At 33.7% G+C, this 19,890-nt stretch overlaps 1 protein-coding gene across 1 annotated transcript; it reads right to left on the bottom strand.

Moving 5' to 3' along the window:
- Positions 1 to 234: 234 nt before the first annotated feature.
- Positions 235 to 15,568, bottom strand: LOC128188364 (fibropellin-1-like). Its single transcript, XM_052859369.1, has 20 exons — positions 15,445 to 15,568; positions 15,065 to 15,172; positions 12,472 to 12,579; positions 12,271 to 12,390; positions 8,434 to 8,541; positions 8,086 to 8,193; positions 7,716 to 7,826; positions 7,188 to 7,295; positions 6,325 to 6,432; positions 5,077 to 5,187; positions 4,854 to 4,958; positions 4,432 to 4,539; positions 3,975 to 4,082; positions 3,758 to 3,871; positions 3,070 to 3,177; positions 2,309 to 2,422; positions 1,775 to 1,882; positions 936 to 1,628; positions 792 to 833; positions 235 to 702 (listed from the first exon to the last, which is right to left on the bottom strand). Exons 1-20 carry the CDS (start codon positions 15,566 to 15,568, stop codon positions 521 to 523), a joined length of 2,796 nt encoding a protein of 931 aa, XP_052715329.1. The 3' UTR covers positions 235 to 520.
- Positions 15,569 to 19,890: the final 4,322 nt, after the last annotated feature.

The raw sequence follows: 19,890 nt of genomic DNA, 5'->3' as shown, positions 1-19,890 counted from the left end.
CGATATAGGTGTCATTTTTTAATAATCATTTCTCAAAGAGAATTCTTCATCGATCCATCAAATAATGCATTGGTGTGTCGAGCCACCTTAAAGCCATAAAATACGGGAAAAGATTCATCAAATCAATTATGACGTCATAATGGTTCTATCACCAAAAAGACTTTTTAAAATCATTTACTAGATCTTGACCTTAAACGATTTTAAATTCCACAGAAAACAGAAGAAAAATTGGAACAAGTTGATTTATTAAAGTTTAAAAATAATGCCTATACAAAACCGAAATGACAACATGTTCTTACATCACTTTGATTTGAATCTACATCATACAGCTTATGAACTTCACAACGTTCCAAAGACGAATCAATTATTTTAAAGCACAAGATATATAATTCAAATTTAGGTAAAGCCTTTTTTCTTTTGAATCAAATTAGATTGATAAAAACTTGACTAAACAGAGTCAAATGAGCACTACTGTCTCAATAATAGGCTATCAGTTTAGACAAAAGTAAATTTGAATGTTTTAATAACGCATGCGCTTAGGACGTTTTGTTGGAGGTTGTGGTCGAATCTTTTTGTCCCATCTCTGGAACTTCTTTCTTCTGTTCTTTTTCGATGAGCGCTTCCATAAGAAATAACAGCATATGCAAACAGTTGCGAGAACTGATAGAGCAAGTGCGGCTCCCACTGTTGCAGTAATGATGCCTGCAATAGCATGGTTCATCAATATACTTAAACATAGCTATGTAAAAAAGAATACCCCAATGTTTAAAAACCCAAATAACACAACTTACCAAATGGCAATTTTTTCTCTCGGTTTGCTTTAACGTTCTGACCTACAAAGAAAATTTCAAAAGAGAATAAATATTCATACTACTTATCACTTTCCCCTTTTTTTCACAAACTTCCTTCCCAAGTTAAACATACTTAACACTTACCAGTCGTGATTTTAGGTCCAACAGTGTTGTCAGATCCATGTCCACCTCCATTCCCACCTCCACCCCCAGCATGATTACTGTGTCCACCCTGCACTCCACTCCCGGCTTGTCCACTGATTCCTCCAAATCCTGGTATGATGTTAGCTCCAGGAGTCACTTTAATCGTGGCACTAAATATGGTAGGAGACTGAGTTACTTTTGATGCCGGTCCATTGTTGCCAAATACAGAGCCCGTCACAGCAGACACACCTAATGAACGCGTCGTGTGCAAATGAGCACCTGCTCCTTGCTGACTGTTTGTTTGTCGTGAAGATTTGTTTGTGCCAAATAAGGATTGTGTAACTTTGTGATTTGATACGAAAATGTTCCCATTAGGACCACTTGTTTTGGTTTTCGTAGTTGTTCTAGAATTGGTAAAACCAACAGCGTTATATATTGAAGTGCTGTAAGTTGGATTTTGATTTGTTGGAAGGGAAGTCTTTGATCCGCTCTTTCCTCCATAAACCGGTTTATCTATTGGTGAAGTCATATTTTGAAGACCAATTTGTAAATTCTGATGACTTAGAGCGTTTCCAGAGTTTTGTTGTGTTTGGCTGCTAGGATGTCCATTGTTTTGCATCAATATGTGTCCAGCTAATGTTGAGAGACCATTCCCGTTACTTAATGATTGTGACAACTGTGGCAGGGAAATCTCTGATACAAGTAAATATTATTTAAAATCAATTCCAACGAGAAAAGTGTACAATTAAAAGTAAACTAGTTTTAACGAATATGCGTTTGTGACCGAATTTCATTTTATGTCTAATTTTAGAGATACAGGTCTGTCTTTTTTTACTTACGAATATTACATATCTCCCCTGTGAACCCAGGGTTGCACTGACAAACATAGCCTCGCTGTGAATCCACACAGGTACCGTGTATACATGGATGGCTGCTACATTTTATTGCTTAAATGATAATCAGCCATGTATTGCTAAACAAACTTTGAATGCAAAAAGATGTAACTTTGTTTCGTAAAGCGTGTAATTTAACACGAAATGTAATATTTTTTGGCGCCTCGAGGATTTGGCGGCAAAGGGTTTCATTGAATCTACATATAATAAATGGAATTTGAATCCATATATGTTTGTAATATATTCTTAAAAATTAATCAAATTCAAAAATACTGCTTTATTCGGTTCAGTTAGGATAGCAACGTATTACGCTAAATTTTAATTACTGAAAATCCTCATATGCTTTGTTATACAGCACTTATGCAATAATCAGGGAAACATATTTTTAAAAAAAATAATCGTATGTGTTATGTACGTGCAAAATGTGAGCTTTTAATTCTGAAAAATTAAACGTTGGTATAATGCATGAATTTTACTTACAAGTGTCACACGTCCTTCCTGAATATTTAGACGGACAATCACAGACGAAACCAGCGGCGGTGTCTTTACACACTCCACGAAGGCAAGGCGGAGGGGAGTCACTACACTTGATTACTGAAAACAAGGAAATAAATCAACCAATAAAGGCATCAATATTCAGAACTCATCACAACTGTGTAACCATATTCTTTAAACCAAACAAAATGTTTTCAGTTATGAAATCTTGACTAAATTCTGCCACAATATATTTATGCAGAATATTTTCAAAATGTTTTTGATATCTATAGATAACCCAGGGTTCAGACGATAACCATTTGATAGAATATAAAAATCCAACATTTTTCCTTTGATTCACCCCTCTAACTTGTTAAGTTTAAATGATAAGTACACTGTTAAAAATAAACTTTCTACCGGGATTTTGTAATGCAACCGAGATGAAAGCACCCGGATTATAACGTCGAGAATTGTGAAAGGTTTTTTTGAGTGACTTCCGAATGGAAAAAATATTAACATTTCTCATTATAAATTTTCGTGAGAAATTTTCTGTGGACGTTTACGAGTAAAAAATGATAATGTGTCAATAAAGATATCTAAGATATTTCCCCTTTCTTTAACTCCAATTACAGTTCATTTACAGGTCTGTGTATTTGTATTAAAAATCGTTCAAATGTGTTGCATAAATATCTTATGACAGACTTTAATTATGATTGTAAGGTAAACAATATTATAGATATAGCAAATAAGCTGGCAATGCTACAAACGTGTGTCGCAGTTGTCTCCCCTGTAGGAAGGGTCACATGTACATACATATCCGAGAGCGATATCTCTGCATGAACCGTGAACACATGGACGGGAGCTGCAATTTATCACTGAAAAGACAGTTATTCAGATTTATCTTAACTATTTTGTACACATATCTTCAATTATTGGTAACATTGTATTTTTTCCTATTTAATTAATATATGCAGATGTTTATGTACATAAACATATTGTAAGTATTTTGAGATTTCCAATTAATTAAATATTCAAGTGATTAATAGAAAAGAATAAATTCATTAGTAAAATGATTTTTTTATTAATTTGTCATTATTATAAACAGAATAGATATATTAAATTTGATGACACCCCACACTCTTTTACTTAAAAAATAATTTTAGCGGAATTGACGAGTTGGAAGCCTCGTGAATATATACGCCATTTCAACTTATTGGAAAAGCAAATATTAAATCAGACAATATATAGATATCTTCTATAATATATTATACAGCACTTAAGCAATGAAAAGGAGACCATCTCTTTTTTAAAGCTTATGTATTATATACTTGAAAATAAATGGGGTTTTGATGGACATTTTATTTTTAAAAATGCAAGTTTATTTTATATTATGATTCTGAAAATCGTGTGAAAAATCAAACGTTGACCTTTGTTAATTTTATGAAATTTACTTACAAGTGTCACACGTCCTCCCTGAATATTTAGACGGACAGTCACAGACGAAACCAGCAGCGGTGTCTTTACACACTCCACGAAGGCAAGGCGAAGGGGAGTCACTACACCTTATTACTGCAAACAACCAAGAAAATGTATCATTAAACATATTAATACATAATTTTTGTAAAGTAAACAATATTATGAATATAACAAATAAGCTTGCAACGCTACTAACGTGTGTCGCAGTTGTCTCCTCTGTAGGAAGGGTCACATGTACATACATATCCGAGAGAGGTATCTCTGCATGAACCGTGAACACATGGACGGGAGCTGCAATTTATCACTGAAAAGACAGTTATTCAGACAATATCTTAATTACTATGTAAACATTCCTTCAGTTTATTAATTACAATGTATTTTTTACCTTTACATCAATTACAATGCGCAGTTTTCTATGTACATATATACATATTGTTAGAACTTTGTGATTTTTCAATTCATTAAATTAACGAGTGAGTTCTAGATATAAACTCATTTATTGGTAAATTGATTTGTAACCTTATTAAACACTAAACAGATATTAAATTTGATGTCTTTAAAATAATGACACCGCACAACTCTTTCGCTACACTATAATATTAGCCAAATGATACAAATAAGATTATGCTAGTTAGAAAGCAGTGAAAACTCACGTGTATTGCACGAGAGCCCAGTGTATTTAGCGTTACAGGTACAGTAGAACCCAGATCCTCTGTCACTGCATGTACCGTGTTCACATGGATTATTGCTACATGTCAACACTTGTGTTGAAAAAGAATCAAATCCAATAAATTAATATTTAATTGCTTATCCAAAAATTACCATAGATGATTTGTTATAAAGCGTATTTCCTTTTGTTTTTGTTTTGTTTTGGTTTTTTTAATTTAAGAAGATTTTTTATTTTCTCTAAACGTCAGTTTTGATGTTGTTTTTCATTTTTTACAAATCTTTTTTGCATTTTATTCACCTATTTTACCCAATTCACACAGGAAATGACAAACCATCAGACTTCATTTCTTAGAGATGGGACATGAAATATGCTTTTTTTCAAATGAGATGTTTTAAAAAAACTCACTTTTGTCGCATTTTTGTCCTGTATAACCAGCGTCACATTGACAGACGAATGAACCGCTTCTGCTGATACATCGACCATGCCCACAAGGATTAGACTTGCATGGTTCTGAAAAATATTACACTTTTAACTTATACTTTGATATTTGATATTGTATGTAGAATAAAAAATAATCTTTATATTAAAATAAGTCAGAAACAATTTCAACGGACGCAAATCTTACAACCTGCTGTTTGGCAGTTTTTCCCTGTGTACCCCGACGAGCACCTACACACGTAGCCCCCTGATTGGTCTGTACACGATCCGTGCTGGCATGGGTTGTCCCTGCATGTCGTAGCTGGTTATTGAAACAACAAAAAATATACCGACATTCGTTCAATAATAAATTTAATTGTATTATTTTGAACAACTAATTAAAAAAGAGAAAAGCTGTCAATGTGACAGCAAACCGGGTTTTCTTTTGTGGGGACAATGCCAAAAATCCATTTGTCAACCCTGATTGATAAACAATACCTAAACAAAAAAATGGCAACGCAATTTGAAAAAAATTACGCTCTTTGAAAAAAAAAATTCAAACTGCGTTAAATTTTGGACAAAATGAACGCACTTTGAAATTTTTTTACAAAGTGCGTTTAATTTTGGACCAAGTTAACCCACCCTGAAAAAACATTCAATGTGCGTTATGAAGTTACATCAACATTTTTTAGTATTGGCACTCTTAATGCACTTTGAAATACTATTTTTATATCACATATTCTGGAACTGAATTTCTAATTTGTTGATTGTATGATGATTTAACACTGGTGGGTCTCATTTACCGTATTTAGTACGGAGAAGGGGAAGGGGGAGGGGTTAACCAAAGATAAAGGTCAAATACCAGTGCAGCATTTAATTGATTACAAGAAGGTCCCTAGTCACTCATTTTTTCTTCCAAAACATATGATATTCAGCAACTTTGGGTAAACATTTAAGATCGGAAAAAGAAATATGCTTTGTATAAGTACATTCAGTGTTATTGTAAAGTGAGCTGGCCGAACAATAATTTCTCCATTGGTATGTTAAAGAATATATGTGTTTCAACAGTAACCCTATTTTCGTGTTCTAATCAAATAAATCACTTCAATTTAATAATTTAATAATATCAACATTAACGGACATTAAATTATCATAAACCTAAAAATACGCATTAGGATATGGGTTAATTTTTTCGCACTGATCTTCTAAAAGATCATATTCTCTTTGATAAACAGAACAAAGGTATCCTTTTTCACATCATATTTGCAAGAAGCCAGTTGAAGTATATTATACATTGATCTCCATTATTCATATCTATAAATCATATCCGTTCGGGCATAGTCTAATATACTAGATAAGAAGTAAATTTGCTGCTTTCTCAAAAAAGGAAATTAACAGGTGGTATTTTTTCATAAATTATCAAAAATAAAATCTACTATTTAGCTTGGTGACATGTTACCTGTATCACAGTTCTTTCCCGAGTACCCCGGATGGCAGGAACAGGTGTACCCCTGGACGACATCACGACAGGATCCGTGTTGACAGGGACTGTCACTGCACTGTAAAGCTGGAACAGAAACTTCCTTACATCATTGTTACATTGACAAGGTAAGAAACTTAAGATCAGACAAATGCGATTTTAAAGGGGCATGGTCACGATTTTGGTCAAATTTTAAATTTATATTTTTATTATTTACAATGCTTTAGATATGCATTTCTGATGATCAAATTAAATTTGAGAGTCATTTGTAGAGTTATAAGCAAGATACAGGACTCACAATTCTTTGTCATGTAAACAAGGCTCGTGCCCTGTTTTTGTTTACATAGGTTCAATATACCAGTAAAAAATCTTTTTCCAGCTTATTTGTCTATTTTTTTATTTATTTTAAGCATAAATAGACAATTCCTATGGTTTAACACATCGTTTAACACATTCGTTTTAGGTTTAAACTGTATGTTTTACTTCAAAGTTCAAAATGTAAACAAATGCTTTGTTTACATAGCACTGAATTTCAAGCTCTGTAACTCGCTTATAACTCGACAAATGACACTCAAATTTTGGTTGCCAATTAAAAATGCCTTTCTGAAGCATTGAAAATATTAAAATCGGAAAAATAATTTTTGACCAAAATAGTGACCATGCCCTTTTAAATACTGTATATCTAAAATAAATCTCTTTTAGACTTCAATAGAGATAGAATATATTAATAAAAATGAAATACTTATTAGACAATGTCTTTAAATATCTACAGGATACATTGTGTTCATATTTTTACCATTAAATATAAAATTATGTTAAAATTCAAAGAGAATAATACTTACATATGTTGCATGTTTCACCTTTGTATCCAAGGTCACACGTGCAAGAGAATCCGCGAGTTGTGTCTTGGCATGTTCCATGATCGCACGGGTGACTACTGCAGTTTATCACTGATATTTATGAGAAAAAAAATACATTTTTTGTTTATTGACAACATATCATAATTGCACTCGTGAAGTCTTTCAAAAATATCTTAACATTTTGGTTAATAAAGAAAATTTCAAAATTTAAAGAGTAGCTGTATATTTTAAGCATGCATAAACTACCCCATATCATGTTATTCTTGTTTATTTTAGAGAAATAATAGATTTATTCCTTAAATTCTATTCATATGAACAGACGTAAATAATGCAACACTTTAAGCAAAATGTATGGATTTCCAGGTTTCCCTTGCGCATCGTATCATGACTTAGGCAAGATATGTTTATACTTTATAGAAAATTTGTTTATCAAATCCAAAAAAAGTTTTATCATATATTTAACTGGTTTTTTTTTAGTATAATAAAAATAAAAGCTTGAATATGACTCACGTGTATTGCACGTATGTCCTGTGTACTTGACATTACACCTACATAGAAACCCTGATGATCCCCTATCAGTACACTGGCCGTGTAGACATGGACGATCTGAACATGTCATCTCTATAAACCAAATTTATATATATATATATATATATATATATATATATATATATATATATATATATATATATATATATATATATATATATATATATTGTCTGTATATGATTTTGTAAACATGTGGAATGTAGGTCAATTTTTCATCTTATAGATTTTAAAAACGTACCATAATAGCGGAGAGCAAACTAACATAACAATGAAATGAATCATACTTAAATCAGTTTGTGTCTGTTTAAAGAATGGTTCAGTGTGTACCTACTAGAATCACAGTTGCTCCCAGTGAATCCCTCGTCACAAAGACAGGTGTACCCGTTCCTTCCATCTGTACACGTTCCGTGTTGACAGGGGTGATTGCTACATGTTACCTCTGAATTGGCATATTGTAATTAAATATACTTAAATTCTCGATGTTTCTTTGTTATAATATTAACAACACTATCTTGTTTATTGATCTTTTAAAGAAGAAGATTTATGGTGGCTTATGAATCTAGTTATATTCGGCTTTTATGAAAGGCTATTAAAATTGAAAAATAGAAGCATTGACTAACATCTCGTATAATGATCTTTGTTTGCGATGTATATAACAAAAAGTGCATAATTTAATTACTAGTCTGACAGTATGTCCCTGTATACATTGGCTGACAGGAGCACCTGACGCCATTATGTGTATTTGTACAGGTACCAAGATGGCACGGGTGATCACTACAAGTCACAGCTTAAAAAATATATAGATAATTTATCAATACGAGTAATATTTTCATGAAAATAATACTAACATTAAGAATATTCTTTTACTAGTCTCAAAATATATCAGGTTTGACGGTTTGAAACATACTAAGCAATTTTACAATCCCTCTTGTATAACTCATTGTGCATTGCAAACTGTACTAACATATGGCATACAATGTAGTTCCTACCCGTATATCCCGGTGTACAACTACAAGATACACTGTTGTAACCACGGTCACAGTTCTTCCCCATTAAACATGGTCTAAAGCTACAGTATAAACTGTACTTACCACTGTCACAGTTCTTACCCTTGTACCGTAGTATACAACTACAGTATAAACTGTACTTACCACTGTCACAGTGTTTAACCTTGTACCGTAGTATATAACTACAGAATAAACTGTACTTACCACTGTCACAGTTCTTACCCTTGTACCGTAGTATACAACTACAGAATAAACTGTACTTACCACTGTCATAGTGCTTACCCTTGTACCGTAGTATATAACTACAGAATAAACTGTACTTACCACTGTCATAGTGCTTACCCTTGTACCGTAGTATACAACTACAGTATAAACTGTACTTACCACTGTCACAGTTCTTACCCTTGTACCGTAGTATACAACTACAGAATAAACTGCACTTACCACTGTCACAGTTCTTCGTATACCCCGGTGTACTAATACAGTTAATTTCCAAACATACCTCGGCGAATACGTACTCCAGATAATTTCACTATAAGGCTATATTTTCCCCACCCTTAGGCTTAAAACTGTGTTCACGGATCGTGAATTTCACAATTAGGTAGAGTGCTTTATGAACATTAGAATTATGCATTTAGATTCTCTCATATAAATATATTTGTTTAATTTTGAATTTTTTTTGCATATTTGGCCCCGTCTATAAGTCCCCGGTGGTAGTAAAGCTTACCTATAGAGATGCGTTACACCAAAAGTCATAAAAATTGGCGTTGTACCTTAAGCTAAAAATGTCAAATTGTCAACGGACGAAAGACGACGCACAAAGAAGGATGTAGTCCAATTGCTATAGGTCACCTGAGTGACTCAGGTGACCTATTAAACTACATTCTCTACTCTCCCCGTGTATCCCGGTGTACAACTCTATATTAACCGTACCCACAACTGTCCATGTTCTTCTCTGTATACCCCGATGTACAACAAGAGCACAAACTGTACTTACTGCTGTCACAGTTCTTCTCCATATACCCCGGTGTACTAATACAGTATAAACTGTTACAATCATTGTCACAGTTCCTACATATAAAGCCCTGTGTTAAACTACAGAATAAACTGTACTTACTTCTGCCATAGTTTTCCCCTATACCCCGGTGTACAACTACAGTATTAACTGCTGTACTCTTCAATTCTTACAGTTCTTCCCTTTAAACGCCAGTGTACAATTACAGTATAAACGATATTTACAACTGCTACAAATTCTTTTAAGGTGTTCCCCGCTGTACAACTACTATATAAACTGTACTCACCGCTGTACAACTACTATATAAACTGTACTCACCGCTGTACAACTACTATATAAACTGTACTCACCACTGTACAACTACTATATAAACTGTACTCACCACTGTACAACTACTATATAAACTGTATACCCCGCTGTACAACTACTATATAAACTGTACTCACTGCTGTACAACTACTATATAAACTGTACTCACCACTGTACAACTACTATATAAACTGTACTCACCGCTGTACAACTACTATATAAACTGTACTCACCGCTGTACAACTACTATATAAACTGTACCCACCGCTGTACAACTACTATATAAACTGTACTCACCGCTGTACAACTACTATATAAACTGTACTCACCGCTGTACAACTACTATATAAACTGTACACCCCGCTGTACAACTACTATATAAACTGTATACCCCGCTGTACAACTACTATATAAACTGTACTCACCGCTGTACAGCTACTATATAAACTGTACTCACCGCTGTACAACTACTATATAAACTGTATACCCCGCTGTACAACTACTATATAAACTGTACTCACTGCTGTACAACTACTATATAAACTGTACTCACCGCTGTACAACTACTATATAAACTGTACTCACCGCTGTACAACTACTATATAAACTGTATACCCCGCTGTACAACTACTATATAAACTGTACTCACCGCTGTACAACTACTATATAAACGGTACTCACCGCTGTACAACTACTATATAAACTGTACTCACCGCTGTACAACTACTATATAAACTGTATACCCCGCTGTACAACTACTATATAAACTGTACTCACCGCTGTAAAACTACTATATAAACTGTACTCACTGCTGTACAACTACTATATAAACTGTACTCACCGCTGTACAACTACTATATAAACTGTACTCACCGCTGTAAAACTACTATATAAACTGTACTCACTGCTGTACAACTACTATATAAACTGTACTCACCGCTGTACAACAACTATATAAACTGTACTCACCGCTGTACAACTACTATATAAACTGTATACCCCGCTGTACAACTACTATATAAACTGTACTCACCGCTGTACAACTACTATATAAACTGTATACCCCGCTGTACAACTAATATATAAACTGTATACCCCGCTGTACAACAACTATATAAACTGTACTCACCGCTGTACAACTACTATATAAACTGTATACCCCGCTGTACAACTACTATATAAACTGTACTCACCGCTGTACAACTACTATATAAATGGTACTCACCGCTGTACAACTACTATATAAACTGTACTCACCGCTGTACAACTACTATATAAACTGTACTCATCACTGTACAACTACTATATAAACTGTACTCACCGCTGTACAACTACTATATAAACTGTATACCCCGCTGTACAACTACTATATAAACTGTACTCACCACTGTACAACTACTATATAAACTGTACTCACCGCTGTACAACTACTATATAAACTGTACTCACCACTGTACAACTACTATATAAACTGTACTCACCACTGTACAACTACTATATAAACTGTATACCCCGCTGTACAACTACTATATAAACTGTACTCACCGCTGTAAAACTACTGAATAAACTGTACTCACTGCTGTACAACTACTATATAAACTGTACTCACCGCTGTACAACTACTATATAAACTGTACTCACCACTGTACAACTACTATATAAACTGTATACCCCGCTGTACAACTACTATATAAACTGTACTCACCGCTGTAAAACTACTATATAAACTGTACTCACTGCTGTACAACTACTATATAAACTGTACTCACCGCTGTACAACAACTATATAAACTGTACTCACCGCTGTACAACTACTATATAAACTGTACTCACCGCTGTACAACTACTATATAAACTGTACTCACCGCTGTACAACTACTATATAAACTGTACTCACCGCTGTACAACTACTATATAAACTGTATACCCCGCTGTACAACTACTATATAAACTGTATACCCCGCTGTACAACTACTATATAAACTGTATACCCCGCTGTACAACTACTATATAAACTGTACTCACCGCTGTAAAACTACTATATAAACTGTACTCACCACTGTACAACTACTATATAAACTGTACTCACCACTGTACAACTACTATATAAACTGTACTCACCGCTGTACAACTACTATATAAACTGTACTCACCGCTGTACAACTACTATATAAACTGTACTCACCACTGTCACAGTTTTTCCCCGTATACCTAGGTGTACAAATACAGTTGTGTCCTCCTGTAGAATCATGACATGCCCCATGCTTACATGGTGAGTCGCTGCATTTGGCGGCTAAAGCAGATTTATGTCATGTTAAAAGTTGACGTATTTAAATAAATGATTTTTTTTTTCGATGTTTATTATATTTGGCAAAAATAAACTCACCCCTGTCGCAGTTTGTTCCCGCAAAGCCTTGAGAGCAGGTACATCGGTAACCTGTTGATGTGTCTAGACACGCTCCATTCCGGCAAGGACTGTCACTACATTTGGCGGCTTAACAGAAAATAAAACTGTTTTAAAATTACAAAATATTATCGCAGTGCGAACGCTGGTGGAATACATTTCAATTTTCTTTCTAAAAAGGACTTCGAAAATTATGCATTCCTTTTGTTTTTTTAATGCACAGTATAATTCGGAAAAGTAACGATCTATGGAATCATTGTTTTTACCTTTCTATATCCGTACTCGTAAGGTATTCGTAATAAGATAATAACGACTATTTATAGTCTGTGCCAGGATATTTATGCAGCACATTTAGACAATATCTATACTACTATATTTAAATAATAGACTCGAATTTTTGGCCTTTAATACCGATAAATTGGTAGAGTACTGTCTTTTGTTTTATAAATTTTAAACATCATTGGTATATGAAAATTACCAATTTGTTTTTATTTTTCTCTCAATTATGCTTCGCTAATTTATAATCAACGAAAATCCCTAAAAAAAATCTGAAAATTATCTTGATTGTTTTGGTTTTTGGGGAGTTGATTTAATCAACTCTCCTATGTAGTTACTCGGGCAAACCGAAAGTGAAACAGTGTTTGGACCTAAGCACAAATCAACACACCACTGACAACATAAAGTTCTAATCGATAAATTCGATTGATTTCATGACTTCTTTAAGGAAACTTATTTATAGATACCCTGTAAAAAGACAGATTTTAAATGGTACGGATAATTTAGATAGTTTTTGAAGTCGTACATTTTATATATTCCTACACCAGAGTTCAATATAGTCTCGGTCAGCCAGACGCTCGGCTGTCTCCGTAAATCTCCGACAAGCAGAGAGTCCCTCTTGCTTGTCGGAGATTGACGGATCCGAGGCAGCTGAAAGTCTTGTTGAACGAGACTAGAGTTCAATTTTGCTTGGGTCCATACAATGTCTAATAACTATTTCGATTACTGATACGTAGTTTGATGGAATAATTCTTTGAATATTACACAACATGATTCATATTGGAGTTTCACGAAATTCCTGTAGAGAATTAATATTACAAAAAATGTGCGTAATTTAAATACATAAAATACGTATAGGAAAGTACTTGCCATGCAAAATAATATAAGGTTGATTTTAAAATAAATAATAATCGATAAAATCAACTCCCGTCAGTACTTCAGTACTTTGATATAATATTGCGCGTGCGCAATACATTCACTCTAAATCACGAAAGGCTCATCATGGTGTTAAAATCAGAGGAGACAAAAGTTGATATATATTTGTTATTTTATAATTTCTATCATTTGAAATCATAAATATATATGAAAAGATTATAAAGCAAATTTTTCTTTTTTTAATCACATATATTTGTATCATCTCTCTGAGTTTATCCATGCAATATTTAATGTGATATTGGGGAAACAAAGACTAAAGGCAAAGAAATGTTTGATTCAATGCAAAATATCACATCATATTTATAAGGAAGAGTAGATAGAATGTTCTATCGTTAAAATGTTAAATGTCCTACGGACCCGCTTTATGCGTTCCGTGTATTGTCTCTGTAGCAATGAAAATACATGAGATAAGTCTTACTTGGTGCATTTACCGTGAAATATACCGAAAGCTCCGAATGTCAACATGGTGTGTAAATAAAACGTTGGTGAAAAAGTGTTGAATTCTTCCATTATCTGGATTAAAATTTTAAATGGACGGTATTTACAGTCTCAAAAAAGTTTGTTATGATTAATTTAACCCATTCTGTGCTACGCCGTTACGCAACAATATAAAAACAAAACAAAAATTACCAGAATTATATCCCCATGCATTGTTTATTTTAAAAGTATCTCACAATATGAATGTGTCGCTGTATCTTTTTCGTAAATGTCCGATATACAATATCAACCCGTGCACGCACGGGTCAAAGTCTAGTTTAATGAATATACATAAACCTGAATGAAGTGGATTATAAAATTTAAAAGGGGGAATTTTCAACATGTCTACATTTACATATGATCATTTATCTCTCGAAAAAATCCACAGGAACGAAAAAAGAGTTATTTAAAAATATCGAATGGAAGTGTGCAGCATAAATATCTTAGGACAAAGTATAATACACAAAGAAACATTATTTGTTCATCAAAACATTACCTTAAAACCTATTTTCAAAAACATAAACTTATGTATTATATTGTACATTGGATATTGTATGTAAAAGCAATCACGTAAGTATAATAATGTACCGTTACATGTTACTATAAAAAGTTTTCATTTTCGTCAAAATTGATCTCCAAATCATAATGGTTTGCCTATACTGGAATCAAAATCAGTTCGCTTTATTCGTAAATTTGTTGTTTTAGTTTTACAAGGATTTGTTTCAAATTTTCCAGAATCTTTATACAGTTTTTTCCCATATATATGAAGTAGCTATTTCGTGTTCGAGCTTTACAAGACTTACTCTGGGGGTTTTCAAATCATAACAAGGATATCATTAAAATAAGGAGACGTTACCCTTGCATCAAACGACTGATGTTCACTCACCCCTGTCACAGTTTGTCCCTGCATATCCTGGAGAACACGAGCAGGTGTAGCTGGTGCCCGTGTCACGACAGGTTCCCCTCTGACAGGGGTCATCACTGCACGTAGCGACTGAAATCAAAAACCCCTTTATCATTGACTGACATGGTCAAGTTTGAAAGGCTCGTCGAATGATGAACATTAGTATGTGAAGAACTAATTTAAGAATTACTTTAAGAATTATAGCTAATTTTCGATGCTAAAAGGTCTACAAAACTGTCAGTTATTTCATAAGTTACGTTGAAAATAAGGTATCAAAATATAGGTAAATATACTATCAAATAAATAGAACAAAGAAAGGAAATGCCTGCTGAGAGTTAGGGATTCGAAAGTTTTATGCTGACCTCTATCACAGTTTTTCCCAGCATACCCCGGAGGACAGCTACATTGGTAACTCCCCGCGGTATCCCGGCAGGTGCCCTTCTTACAGGGAGTGTCACTGCATTTGGCGGCTGTGAAACAATGCATTTTGCCGATAATGTCTGTTTATTTGTAAATAACTTTGCAAAATTTACTCTCAGAACTAGAAAAAATAGATTTATTTTTGCATTGGCAAGTAAATGCCCCACGAATTCAATACCTAACTTGTAAAATTAGTTTTTATGAAGACCTATGAAACATTATCTAAAATGCGCTGACAAATAGATGCGATTTTCTTTTTAGGTTACGAGCTGCTTGTTTGTTTATCACATGTGTCTTCACTAATTTGCTGATGTTGAAAAGTCTTTTCTGTAACTGTTACATTTACCAGGAGGGTTTAATAATAAGTGTCGTTTAGCGATTATTATTGATTTTATATTGCTTGTCTGACAATTATTTCTTTTGTGATTTTTCGAGGCCAAGTCCATTTAATTTTCCAAAGATATTTTTATTAAAACTCGAGCATGAAGTTTAAAAATAATTTTGAGATAAAAAAAAAATTATTCCTTTAATACCCAAATTTCCTTGGGGTTGTCTCGAAAGTTACCCTTTTTACAGAAGAACCTGATTGGAATGTGCATGAAAACCGCAAAATTTACACTTTTATCCATTTGTTTGTATGTCTGCCCTATATGTATCCTTTTCTTTCTAATATGTAATATAGATTTTAAAAAAAGGTAACTCAATTATTAGATTAAGGAAAAAACATTGATAACCTGGTTTGTCCAGGAGTTTTATGAAAATTTACCTTTTTAAATACAGAATCCCTCTTAATTAAAGTTGGCATGTCGTGATATACATGTTGATGTAGAAAATACATACATGTATAAAGGATTGAACAATTAATACTTTTTTGTCCTTTTAATCATTTCTGAAAAACAATTTCTACGCCACCTGAAATACACGACCGGTTCGCTCTACTTTCTATGGTTTATTCGATAGTAAACAACAACATGTGAAACTGGTGCTGTCAGTAGCCCCATTTTAAAAATTACACGAATGGTCATAAAAGAACAAATTTAAAAGTAAAACCTTACGAAAAACATAAAACGTTAATTGTAAATAAATACACCGCGTGCATATAAAAAATGACACGCAATGTCATGCGCACTCGAACTGTATTCGGCCATATAAAACAAATCTCGTGCTTGTCAATCATCTGAAGAACGCCCTCTGTGTCATGCATTGAAATTATCTTTGAATTTTTTAAATGTTTGTTGTATTGTAAGATTGTAATTGTATTCATATGTTTTTTGATATTTGCCCTTCTATAGTGTTATAGTTTTTATCTAATACAATGACTGAAAAATGGGTTTTTTTAATTTAAAGTAAATTCAAATACTTAAACTGTCATTTTAGGGATAGAACAGTAAATGCAAGTTTAGAATATATCGACTCTAAGTCTCCTATCATAAGACTCAAGATTCATTTCAAAAATGTTTACTTAGAGTAAGCTTTTAGTTTATCAATGGTAATTCCCTTTCGCGGACCAGCAACAGAGTTATCACTTCTTACCTCTCTCGCAATTTTTCCCTGCGAACCCCGGCCGACAATCACACTGATACCCCCCTGATGTGTCTCTGCATGACCCGCTCAAACAGGGGTTGTCGCTGCATTTGATAACTAAGGAGTAACACTACTAGTTTTACACAATGACTAAAGTATATTGACGATCAAATCATTTGTATGTTTATTTAGTTGTTTATCTTTTTATTTACATTGCAATGAATTGTTCTGTTGATTTTTATTGTGATTGAAAAAAATCTAATTTTTGATTCCTGTGATTAAATAAATAACCTACGTGAAATGCCTTTAGGTTCAGTTTTAATCTTTTTAACTATATCATAGTCTTTTTCAGTTTGCATTCCTAATTAATCAACTTGTAAAGTAATTTTTATCAATATATCAAAGCAAAAAAATCACACAAAATATAACGATAAACAATAACAAATCAATTGAATGGAGTAAGCAGTTAGTACGCGGGTCAAAATTATGATCAATTTAAAAACTGTTTATTTCTTATGAAAACTGTGCTGAATATTAATACCAAGTGAATGCGTTCACCAAGATATTATTTTTCTACTTCGGAATCGACTCGATCTTTGAAGCTGTCGTGCCATAGTATCACATGACAGTTAAAAATAGATCACTTTTTTACCTTATCAAAAAAAAATCAAAAAGTGTAACACTACCCCGAAGTTCATTTGTATGTTTGCCACAATAATTCGATCGGCAATTAGTTCATGTTTTTTAGTATTACTGCTAGAATTCTATTGTTAATCGCATAAAATAAACATCGTCAATAGTCCAATCCACACTTTGAAAAGTTGTTTCCCTTTAAGGGGTCAACCTAAAGGTCAAAAGGGAAAAACCAAACTTTTTCCTTCTTTATGCTACCATATATTTGGGCGTCCTGTGATAAATCTCTTTGAATTTAATTTGTATCTTCGATGTGTGGGTTGCCCCACCCTAGGGCAATCAAAATTCAAAACGGAAACAGAATTTTATTGCCAAATGACAAAGTTACAAACCTCTAAACTACAAAGACATCTGTGAGAAATCTGTGGGTTTTTCCCCAAAGATAAGGGACATAACTTTTGTAAAGTGTTGATTGGTCTATATTTATCGGAAACCTTCTCAACTTCTTTTTGTTTCATTGAAAATACTACGTATTTTTCATTTACAACAACGAGGCACAGGATTCTAGTAGCACTTTTCAAGTAGTTTAGGTCATATACTGATGATATTTACCAAAGACATCTTTTATAATACCCGGGGTAGTGTTACACTTTTGCCTTTTTTGTACACACTGACAGAGGAAAGGCTGGTCAAGCCATATAAATGTCGATCTTCTTACCTTATAACCCTCGCTGATAAAACAAAATATCCATGCCTGTCTTAGCCTGATTATATCCTAACCGACACTTATCTAAATCTTAGGTATCTGTATTAAATAAGTTTTATTTCGGTATTGTTTACACTGCATTCAGATGAAATGTCTCCCGACATTGATCTTCTCTGTTGAACATGCTTGTGACGTCATCAATGATAACAACTAGAATATAAACTGTACTTACCACTGTCACTGTACTCACCCTTGTACCGTAGTATACAACTACAGAATAAACGGTACTTACCACTGTCACAGTGTTTAACCTTGTACCGTAGTATACAACTACAGAATAAACTGTACTTACTCGTGTCATAGTGTTTACCCTTGTACCGTAGTATACAACTACAGAATAAACTGTACTTACCACTGACATAGTGCTTACCCTTGTACCGTAGTATACAACTACAGAATAAACTGTACTTACCACTGTCATAGTGCTTACCCTTGTACCGTAGTACACAACTACAGAATAAACGGTACTTACCACTGTCACAGTGCTTACCCTTGTACCGTAGTATACAACTACAGAATAAACTGTACTTACCACTGTCATAGTGCTTACCCTTGTACCGTAGTATACAACTACAGAATAAACGGTACTTACCACTGTCACAGTGCTTACCCTTGAACCGTAATTTACAACTAGAGAATAAACTGTACTTACTAGTGTCACAGATTTTACCTGTATACCCCGATGTTCAACTACAGAATAAACTGTACTCACCACTGTCACAGTTCTTCACCGTATCTCTTGATATACAACTAGAATATAAACGGTACTTACCACTGTCACAGTGCTTACCCTTGTACCGTAGTATACAACTACAGAATAAACTGTTCTTACTAGTGTCACAGTGCTTACCGTTGTACCGTAGTATACAACTACAGAAAAAACTGTTCTTACCACTGTCATAGTGCTTACCCTTGTACCGTAGTATACAACTACAGAATAAACTGTACTTACCACTGTCACAGTGCTTACCCTTGTACCGTAGTATACAACTACAGAATAAACTGTACTTACCACTGTCACAGTGATTACCCTTGTACCGTAGTATACAACTACAGAATAAACTGTTCTTACTAGTGTCACAGTGCTTACCGTTGTACGGTAGTATACAACTACAGAATAAACTGTACTTACTAGTGTCACAGTGATTACCCTTGTACCGTAGTATACAACTACAGAATAAACTGTACTTACCACTGTCACAGTGATTACCCTTGTACCGTAGTATATAACTACAGAATAAACTGTAATTACTAGTGTCACAGTGATTACCCTTGTACCGTAGTAAACAACTACAGAATAAACTGTACTTACCACTGTCACAGTGCTTACCGTTGTACCGTAGTATACAACTACAGAATAAACTGTACTTACTAGTGTCAGCTTTTACCTGTATATCCCTACGTAAAACTAGAATATAAACTTTGCTCAGCAGTTTCACAATTCTTTTCGTAAACCCGAGCTGAT

The sequence above is a fragment of the Crassostrea angulata genome, chromosome 6 (assembly GCF_025612915.1).
Source record: "Crassostrea angulata isolate pt1a10 chromosome 6, ASM2561291v2, whole genome shotgun sequence".
Taxonomy (NCBI): Eukaryota; Metazoa; Mollusca; class Bivalvia; order Ostreida; family Ostreidae; genus Magallana; species Magallana angulata.
Note: the sequence above shows the minus strand (reverse complement) of the source record. Positions and strands in the feature narration are given on the sequence as shown.

Excerpts from the sequence above, each read along its gene's own strand:
- LOC128188364 (XM_052859369.1), bottom strand. The coding sequence starts at position 15,568 with ATGCATTGTTTCACAGCCGCCAAATGCAGTGACACTCCCTGTAAGAAG. Across the intron at positions 5,188-6,324 it reads GGGAAAGAACTGTGATACAG|CTACGACATGCAGGGACAAC; the intron begins GTAACATGTCAC and ends TTCAATAACCAG. Across the intron at positions 3,178-3,757 it reads AGGGAGGACGTGTGACACTT|TGATAAATTGCAGCTCCCGT; the intron begins GTAAGTAAATTT and ends CTGTCTTTTCAG.